Here is a 10,349-nt window from a genome sequence, read left to right as displayed (position 1 = left end):
TCTAGTTCGGCAAGGGTGGAAAATGCACTTTTAAAGTCAGTTAACTCCCTTGCCTCGGGAAGATGTCAGTTAACACGTTAAGTCTTCTGGAAAACTACATGTTGATTTGGAGTATCGAGAAAAACAAGCGTCCCATAACAAACAAACCATCCACCGGATCGCGTTGGTAACAAACAATTATAGCCAGTTTGTATGTTTGGCCAGTATAAATGATGTCAGGTTTGCCACCCACCCATAATCATGGTGGTTGTTGAGGACATGACACACAAAGTTTGTTTGTTGTTTGACGCCATACTTAGCAATATTCGAGCTTTATGTCTGTAACCAGACCGGACCAAACAATCAAGTGATTAGCATCATGAGCTTTGATCTCGCATTTGGGACAAGATGGCATGCATCAACCAAGTCAGCGAGCAAGTCACCACCCAAAGACATCGATTTAGTCAGTATTCCTTATAATATGCGAAACAGGGTCGCCGGTGCAGTTTACGCATGTAAAAAATGACAAATGATCACAATGCACAGTCAGCTTCTTTTAAACAGATTTATTTTAAGATTGTGTAGAAACATCCTTAACTTACACAGTTATAACAAAAAGTATGCTGCGTATTTAATATGTACATTTCTGGTGGTAAATTTGATAGGACTTAAGATCTTGATACTGAATCAAGTCAAGATGCATAACCATATCAACCAGTCGCACTCCCCAACATCATGTCAAATAAAAAAAGGATAATCCAGCGGTAAATACCTCAGATAACCAGTTTTGTTTAACATTATCCTCTAAACCTCCAAGCATTAAATAATATTAATGCGGGTGACGATTACAATGTACTCTCAACAATCTGATCCTAAAAGCTGAGAAGTCTACATTGACTTAAACAATGCATGATGCAACGTCCAATTTCTCCAAGTTCCAGCCATATGACAAGGTGAGATTGGATTTTCCAATCTCAGTTTGTTTTACATAAAGTTACAAAGCGCAAGACAGTAAACTATACCCGAATCGAAGCAACGTCTTGAATACATTCACGTGTCTTACATTGGATATGGACACGTAGTCCAATGCCATCGTAGTTCTGATTTCTGAGTATTGGAGTCCGTGGTTGTATTCTGATATTACGCGCATTTGTATCACTTCTGTTCAGGGCAGAGTGAACCTGATGTTGTCCTTGAATTTGCTGTCCTTCATCTTCTCCTGGTACAGCTTGTCAAACATCTCGTTCTGATCTGGTGTCAACCAGTTCTGCCAGTCACCAACCTGACCTGGAACGAGGAACATAATGATGGTAGAGTGAGTGAGTTGGGTTTAACAGTATTCCAGTTGTCCACGGGGAAATCTGAAATATGATTGGATAAAATTGAAAGTCAAGAATGAACTTGGCAACATTAATGGTTGTGTACACTTGAGTATTTAAGAATGGAATTTGATGAAGCTTTGGGCGAACAGCTTTGAATGTTTTGTGTATGAAACATGGTTCAAATTTCACGAGATTTTAGATTAAGTTACGTTTGTGTCAAATGTCAGAAATTGCACTGCAGTTTCTGCTTCAAAGTCGTACTGCCCTGGGCGTGTGTTTTACCAACCAGAGTTTATGCTGTTAAGCCGAAAGAGTTTGTAACTTTGTAGCATGTTGCTGGAGGCAAAGTCTTTTCTGTTTCAAAGTCATCCAAAATCCCAAGAAGAAAGAAAAGGTAGAGAGTTTCGACAAGCGGGTACTAGTGTAAAGAGGTGTCCTTCCACCTGTCGTTACTGATTTAAATACTACGATGACACAGACTTTAAAGACGGGACAGTTGATGTTATGTCCTGACTTGCAGCTACTCGGAAGGTGTTTAATTCAGTTTTCATAAACAGGTATTTAAAATCAACTTTAATTTCAAAACCCATTTTAATTTATTTACATGCCTTTGAGACATTCCCTCATCAGCGGGCTAGATGTTAAGGTGACCTTTGGCACAGTCGGTCATAAAACACAATTAGCTTGATGCATTTTGAAGAGAAACGTAAAGACATTTTGACAAAACCTGTAAAAGGAGGTAGAGGTTTGGACACAACCTCTTGAAATTAATGTTCACTTTTTTTAGACGAGAGCATCGTTTAACAACAAGTGAAACAACAAAAACAATAATGTCGTTATTATTACCCATAACTCCTTTATCTTACCTTTCCTGTAAACAAAAAGTTTGCCCTTAAACTTAGGATCATATGGTTCCTTGTCCTCCTTCATATTCTCAAAAGAACATTTGTCCGCCACGGCGTTGTACAGTGAGTCATCTCCAGATACTCCCAGAAACCCTGCCAATTTCCGTATCTCTTCCACGGGGTTCTGGAGACAATATCAAGTCCATGCATAAGTTATTGATCAAAGTGTTCATATCCCCAATATAATACATACCTTCTGTGCTGTGACGCTATTTCAGTGAACATAAGCCATAGAAGCACTGACCTGCTTCATGTCTTCATAGTAAATAAAGTGTATTGGATGTCTGTCCCGCTGAGCCTCGATGTCCTTCTCCCACTGGAGGATAGAATCGAACCAGGATCCGTAGTCCGCTACAAGAGAATGATTTGCTTCTACACATATGACTTGAAAACTTTTATGCATCAAACACCAGTCACTGGCTTAAAAATATTTGGTCATCAGAATTTGTTATCAAAAGTTTCAAATGGTCGAGCCTTTAGCTGGGATCCGAAGTCCGCTACAACAACTACAACATAATATTACAATCGTTACTGACTTTATTTCAGTGCCCCACCCCAATTTAAATCACATTATAAGCTGATCTTTTCCTCCATGCGATGACTCTCTCCATCAAGATATACATAGGAAATCAGGTCATGTGAACGTTCTAATATGCCAATCAATGTGGCAAAGTATTCGGATAGACATGGCACATTCTTCCAACAGTTTTGTACACCACCCAAGTGGATTCCAGCTGAGAGAATACACTGCCCATACCCCCTTAAAAATGAATTTGACCAAAATATGGCACATTTTGAATTTATCAAAACCTTACTAGCCTGAAACCAATCGCCGCAACACTGCAAGCGTCAGGTCCAAAACACAACTTTGACACCCGTATTAAATAGATCACCATCAAATAACATTTCTTCTTGTCTCATTTATAGCCACTATCAAACATGGCTCTATAATTCCTTTTTTGCCAGGCAGTTTAGGTCCCTAGCAGTCTATGCCTGTTTTAATAGGCAACCAGACTCGGTTGGTTGATCGCATGTCACCGATTGTGTGACATACTGGTATTGCCTGACGTATTGCGTGGATAGATGCTAATGATATAAATCACTGAGTTGTTGGTCCAGATTAGATTATTAACAGGCTGTTGTCATAAAGCTGGGATATTGCTGAGAGCGGCGTGAAACAGTAAACTATTATTTTATGAGGTTTGTATTTGTTGGGATGGATGGATGGTTTGTTGTTTAACGCCGCACTCTGCAATGTTCCAGCTATATGACGGCGGTCTGTAAATAATCGAGTCTGGACCAGACAATCCGGTGATTAATATCATCAGCATCGAACCACGCAATTGAGATCGATGACATGCATCAACCAAGTCAGCGAGCCTGACCACCCGATCTCGTAAAGTCGCCTTTTACGACAAGCATAGTCGCCTTTTAAGGCAAGCATGGGTTGCTGAAGACCGAGATTTCCAAATCTAAAGGTTCAATCTCGTTTTAGAAAACTGACATCAGATTATCTCGCCAGCCCACGCATAATCTATTTACATGTGGAGGTGAAAGTTTTTTCAAGGTTCACCTGACGTGACAGCTCTCTGGAAGGTTTGCCCAAAAAAATAGGTAGATGTCGAATCAGAGTAATTGGTCTGATTTCAAGGAGATTGCAATGGCAAATGTAGATGAGGTGGTCAGGCTCGGTGACATGGTTGATGGCGATAGTTGGATGGTTGCTCACAATATTAATCACTGGAGTGTATAATCCAAATTTGATTGCGGCGTTAAATAACAAAGAAACAAACAAATGACAAATGTCTTACTTTTCCCAGCCAGAAAGAAAGGGAGATAATCGTTTAACGATCCATTGTAATTCTTGTACAGATTCTCGAAAGATTTATGGTGGTTATAGAAGGACACGGCAACATCCTTAGGATTTCTAAGGACATAGATCATCCGACACTTCTTCTCTCTGGCTTGTAACGGAAGTTGGTTGTACCGGACATGCGTGTTGAGGACACGAGGGGATGCTGGGAAGGCGTCTATGACTTCCTGTGGTTGCAGCTCCACCATGACTTTGCTCTTCCAATGAGGGATGGTCTCCGCCTTACCCTGGAGCAGCATGGACGTGATCTCCCAGGTCCAATGTGTACCTGGGGACATCAGGCATCTAATTCGAGTATTGTACTGGTATTTGGTAGTACGTCATAAATAATAACTTGCTGAGTGGGACGACATTCATATGACGTTTGATGTAAAGGTTAAATCGTCAGCATAATTTATGTCACCCCCCCCCCCCCCCCCCCCCCTTCCCCCCCCTATACAAGTGTCATGTAACCAACATACGACTAGCCAAAGACTAGCACATGAACAATTGTTTCTTTAATTCTTTAATCAATCATAATTCTTCCATGACAATGATATTGTTTTCTTAATTTCAAGTGGTGACGGAGCGATAGTTAATATCCAACAAAACTAGTCACTATTAACGCTGAAGTAGCTGCGGTAACCGTATCCCCACATCCGTTTGATCATCGTTTGATATAAGTTTTTCTGTGTGTTACTACTGGCCACGGGGATGTCGGATCCTGACATTAGAAAAAATACCAATGTATGCTACAGGATTTATTACGCACTTCTACATCTCAGCGGAAGTGCCGGGATCTCGCAGGAAGTTACGGGATGTCGCGGGATGTAACGAGATTTCGCCGGTTGTAATGGGATCCTGCGGAACGTGTGACAGGATTGGGTTGTGGCGCATGCGTTGGGGAGAGAGAGGAAGAGGAAGTAGGTGGGGCGGGTGATGTGAGGGGCGGGTGAGGGGAGGGGAGGGGAGGGGAGGGGCGGGACGCGTCGCGTCGCAGTGGGAAGATTGAGTTGCGAGCTTATAACAGAAGACAAAACAGACAAATAAAAGGTAGCTTTCGAGCCTGTGTTTCAAGCATTATTATGAGACCATTGGGTGGCTCTGAAAAGGGTCGTTGGCAAGGTAGTAGTTGTCTGCTCACAAGGGCGGGTAGCCTTTAGTCTGACACCCTGAAGTTGATTGGATACCTTGGTTAACCTGTCATTCAACAGTACCACGGGGAGATTATCTGCACCCTGTGGTTTAGATACTTTCATGGGAAGCTAGTCTTTGTGGTTGACTACAGTTGTAGCTACAGGGGCTGGACGTCTCAGGGTCTTGTTTGAATCTACACACCAATATCTTCCTTAGTCACTTACCTATGTGTATTTTAGTTTTATTTATTTCATCGAAAGTGAACTTTGAATTGGGGTTCCAGATCGAAAGAGAAAACTCTTACAGGTTTTGGAAAAGTTGATGGCGGCCACCTCGAAACGACCTCCGTTGTTTTGTTTGCGATCTGGAATTCCTACATGTATGTAGTGTTTACTTTCGATTAAAAAAGTTACGCGGACTTGAAGGTGAGCGACTAAGTTTAGATTAGTATATATAATTTTAAAATATTTGAGCGATTTGTAGCCGGTCGGGGTGTTGATGTTGGATTTACAGCGCACATTGGCAGGCGTTTTAACGGGACGAATTGTAGCCCCCAGTAGTGTCATATAGATAAACTTCTGTCAGGCGATGAACGGATGAGGGGATACCGTACGCAGATACCGATGAAACTACCTGATTTTGGATACGCCAGTAGTAAGATATCGTCATCCTCGACCTTCAGCTGCGACATGTCTTTGACTATTTCTGGGTCAACGATAGGATACCGAAAGCCATCGACCTCCAGGAAGCTGATGGGGCTACCTCCCATGTCATAGTCCTCGACAATAGACATGCTGCTTAAAGGGAAGAAATGTGCATTGATAACATAAGAAAAGAAAATGAAATGATCAAATGTTGTTATTTGTTTCATATTTCTGTTCACGTCACAGTGGGGGCACGGGTGGCCCAGTCGTCTAAGGCGGTGCGATTCGCTGTGCAGAGTTGTGTCCCTTAGGCACGCCAGAAACCTATGATTGTGGGTTCGAATCCCGGTTCGCCCCGATTATGTTTCTAGGTTTGTCAGCACACTATCCGTGCTCGTGGGTTTCGCCGAATTGGTAAACGTCTTAGACCTGCATCACTTCGGGCTTTCCTCCCACATTAAGCTGACACGCCGTGATATAACTGTAATACTGTTAAAAGCGGCGTTAAACCAAACTCACTCACTCACTCATGTCACAGTGTTGAAATTCAACAGTCGTTTTCAAAATAGACAATGTATAGAAGATCTACGGAAACCTTTTAGGGCCATTCGGTTTTTTAAATATTTTTCGATACTATCTTGAAATTTCAAGACACTAAGTTGAAATTTCAAGATACTATATTGAAATTTCAAGATACTTAGTTGAATTTTCAAGATTCTAAGTTGAAATTTCAAGATACTAAGTTGAAATTTCAAGATCCTTTCTTGAAATTTTAAGATAATAAGTTTTTATCATCCTAAGATGCAAAAATATGTTTGAAGTGAATAATCTTGAAATATCAACTTAATATCTTGAAATTTCAACTTCTCTATCTTGAAATTTCAAGATAGTATCGAAAAAATTTAAAAAAACAAATGGCCCTAAAAGGCTTCCGTAAAGATCGGCATATATATAATATATATTATACAATGTAAATCAAAGCGAAAGTTTTGATTGTTTCCATATATACATAGTGTGCTAATGTGAGACGTTGCCCAATATCAATGATGTCATAATCAATGTCCAATGACATCACAATCAGTGTTACACCAATCTCCCTAATAATAGCGGTTGGGTAGCCAAGTGGTTAAAGCGTTTGCTTAAAGTGCAGGGTTTTTCATTGCCGGGCATCGAATAGTAACAGTTCAACAACATGCCAAGATTAACAGAAGTGCAAAGAAACACAGTCATAGGCCGCTTGCAAGGCAGGGGAATCCCGATCAGCTGTAGCAAGGGTATTCATTGTAGCGCCCAGCACCATCACAGGCTATGGGATCGGTTTCAACAGCATGGGTCAACAAGTGATCGGCCAAGGTCGGGACGACCAAGAGTAATCATCCCCGCCCAAGATGGCTACATTCGACTGCGCCCCATATGTGAAAGGACGACCACAGCCACCTCCACCACATCCCAAATACCCGGACTGAACAGAATCTCCGACCAGACCGTACGAAAACGTTTAAGAGCAGCAGGTCTACGAGCAGGACGTCCTGTTCGACGTGTCATATTGAGTCGACAACATCGTCAACAACGACTGCATTGGTGTCGTCAACACAGGGTATGGCCTTAACTGCGATGTAGAGATGTCTGCTTCAGCGACGAATCAAGATTTCTCCTCCGTCGAGGGGATGGAAGAGCACGAGTCTACAGAATGATGTCGGGGAGAACGTTACGCCAGAAAGTGCGTACAGGAAGTGGACAGGTTTGGTAGGGGTAGCGTTATGATGTGGGCGGTTATCTCTCATCATGTCAGCCAACGGCATAGGTGTATTCCAGCAGGGCCGCATACAGCACGGATCATACGATCTGTCTACACAACAACAACGTTGATGTTCTCCCGTAGCCCACCAGATCCAGGATTTGAACCCGATAGAGCACCTGTGGGGTGAATTGGATAGACGGCTACGCCGACGTCCACTACAACCCAAGACGTTGCAGCAGTTGGATTTTGCGTTACAGGCGGAGTAGGCTACAATTCCCCAGAATGCATACTCGTCTCTTCCATGGGCAGGAGATGTCAGGCTACTATCGATTCCAACGGGGGACATACGCGTTATTGATAGTAGCTGACCTTCACCTTGGACCTTTCCTAGGTACCGATAACTGAGATGACTACAATCACCAAGTGTTCTCTCCTCAACATTTTGGCTCAATATCTTGTACGGTTCCTCGTATAAATGAATTTTCCTACCCCACACAAATCTGGCTTTGCGCTTCTTTTTTTGAAGAGCATATATCCGTGTACAAATCGTGTTCAATTATACTAAATGACCCGTGTACAACATGCATAGACAAACATGGACCCAGTGTACTACTGGACTTCAATGTATTGGCAACCGTTGTAAGGTTTCCGTGCTACATTGTGACTACCACATGTAATAATTCGTTGAACGTGTCATACAACACGCTCTTCAAAATCTCTTATAGTATTGATATTCTGGGGTAACACTGCGTTTTGATCCCCGTTTGGATTTCGGGGATAGGTTCTGATAGGTTCCAATAGGTTCTAATAGGTTCGAATAGATTTTAATAGGTTCGAATAGATTCGAATAGATTCTAATAGGTTCTTATTGGTTCGAATATGTTAGAATAGGTTCTTAAAGGTTCGAATAGGTTCTTATGGGTTCGAGTAGGTTCAAATAGGTTCGAATTGATTCGAATAGATTATAATAGGTTCTTATAGGTTCGAATAGGTTCTTATAGGTTCTTATAGGTTCTTATAGGTTCGAATAGGTTCTTATAGGTCCTTATAGGTTCGAATAGGTTCGGATAGGTTCGAATAGGTTAGAATAGGTTCGAATATGGTCGTAAAAGGCGGCAAAGGTATCGGGTTGTGAGGTCTCGGTGACTTTGTTGATTGCGTCCTATTATCTTATATATAATTATGTTATATTCTCTGGTAAACACATGTCGAGTGAATACATGACACGTTATGGATAACAACTTCTTTCAGAGCAAGTTCTTGTCCCTTCATCGGGTGAAAAAAGTGTCATGTATCATTGTTCTTCTAAATGCCTATATAGGGACGGTCGGGTAGCCTAGTGGTTAAAGCGTTCGCCCGTCAAGCCGAAGACCCGGGTTCGATTCCCGACATGGGTACAATGTGTGAAGCCCATTTCTGGTGTCCCCCGCCGTGATATTGCTGGAATATTGCTAAAAGCGGCGTAAAACCATAAACACTCACTCACTAAATGCCTATATAAGATTAATACAGAGAAGCCGCAACAGGCTTGTGTCATGTGTAATCTTGCACAGCTGAGCATCATAGGTCTTTCCACACTGAAGCCACGCCAATAAACTTATGCGTCAATATAATAACTTACATATTCATGGGACCCGTGAAGATTCGGGGTAGAATAGGTCTTCAGCAACCCATGCTTGCCGTAAAAGGCGCCTATGCTTGTCGTAAAAGGCGACTAACTGGATCGGGTGGTCAGGCTCGCTGACTTGGTTGATGCATGCCATCGATCCCAATTGCGTGGATCGATGATCATGATATTAATCACTGGATTGTCTGGTCCAGACTCGATTATTTACAGACCGCCGTCATATAGCTGGAATATTGCTGAGTGCGGCGTTAAACAACAAACTAACCAACCAACTAACCAACTAACATATTCATGATCAATGCAGTAAAAGTTGGTTCTGTTTCATGTGTAGACAGTTCTAAATTGCAGAAGTAATGACCAGAAGCTCGCCCTGCATCCGCCAGAACAATTAATCCTGTAAATAGGTTTGTGTTGTAGTTATTTGTCCATCTTTCTTACCTCGATGGGTGTGCGGAGTGCGCTGTAACTTGATTGAAGACGGAGTTTCATCTACGCTACCATCCACTATGTGTTGGTATGTTTGTTGTTTAACGCCGCACTCATCAATGTTCAAGCTCTATGACGGCGGTCTGCAAAATATTATAGGTCAGATAGTATCCACAGACACAAGTCACAAAGGTCGATTGAGATAAGAGTGAATGTTTAGGCATGTTTTGTGTGTGTGTGTGTGTGTGTGAGAGAGAGAGAGAGAGAGAGAGGGGAGGGAGGGGATGCGCGTGTGTGTGTGTGTGTGTGTGTGTGTGTGTGTGTGTGTGTGTGTGTGTGTGTGTGTGTGTGTGTGTGTGTGTGTTAAGAAAGGTGGATGTATTGGTATAGATGTGTGTGTTATCGAGGCCTTTGACAGGTAACAGAGGTTGGTGTGGAGGCAAAGATGCGTGAGAGAGAGGAGAGAGGGAGAGAGAGGGGGAGAGAGAGGGGGGGGGGGGGGGGGGGGGGGGGTGAAATGGGGTTTAACGTCACGTCCAAGATGTATGTGTATGTGTGTGTGTACATGTGTGTGTGTGCCGAACGAAAACAAGGACTGGTCGGCTCGGAGTCAGTATACTGTGTCTGAGTGGGGTATTCATGTTAAATTTCGGCATGGTATCACAGTGGGCTAGCACTATAAATCGGCATCAGTCCGGACTAGTACAAGCAGCCAC

At 42.5% G+C, this 10,349-nt stretch overlaps 1 protein-coding gene across 1 annotated transcript; it reads right to left on the bottom strand.

Annotated features, from left to right (window-relative positions):
• Nucleotides 1-542: 542 nt before the first annotated feature.
• Nucleotides 543-9,680, bottom strand: LOC124135254 (sulfotransferase 1B1-like). Its single transcript, XM_046500521.2, has 6 exons — nt 9,646-9,680; nt 5,829-5,992; nt 4,018-4,347; nt 2,451-2,557; nt 2,168-2,330; nt 543-1,266 (listed from the first exon to the last, which is right to left on the bottom strand). Exons 2-6 carry the CDS (start codon nt 5,986-5,988, stop codon nt 1,145-1,147), a joined length of 882 nt encoding a protein of 293 aa, XP_046356477.2. The 5' UTR covers nt 5,989-5,992; nt 9,646-9,680; the 3' UTR covers nt 543-1,144.
• Between the last annotated feature and the right edge of the window lie 669 nt (nt 9,681-10,349).

This window comes from Haliotis rufescens, unplaced genomic scaffold, assembly GCF_023055435.1.
Source record: "Haliotis rufescens isolate VD_foot unplaced genomic scaffold, xgHalRufe1.0.p SCAF_15, whole genome shotgun sequence".
Classification (NCBI taxonomy): Eukaryota; Metazoa; Mollusca; class Gastropoda; order Lepetellida; family Haliotidae; genus Haliotis; species Haliotis rufescens.
Note: the sequence above shows the minus strand (reverse complement) of the source record. Positions and strands in the feature narration are given on the sequence as shown.

What these genes read in the sequence shown, in the direction of transcription:
- LOC124135254 (XM_046500521.2), bottom strand. Translation starts at nt 5,988, where the DNA reads ATGTCTATTGTCGAGGACTATGACATGGGAGGTAGCCCCATCAGCTTC. An exon ending in ACTGGCGTATCCAAAATCAG is followed by an intron (nt 4,348 to 5,828) that starts GTAGTTTCATCG and finishes TGATGTCCCCAG; the next exon opens with GTACACATTGGACCTGGGAG. An exon ending in ACTATGAAGACATGAAGCAG is followed by an intron (nt 2,331 to 2,450) that starts GTCAGTGCTTCT and finishes TATTGTCTCCAG; the next exon opens with AACCCCGTGGAAGAGATACG.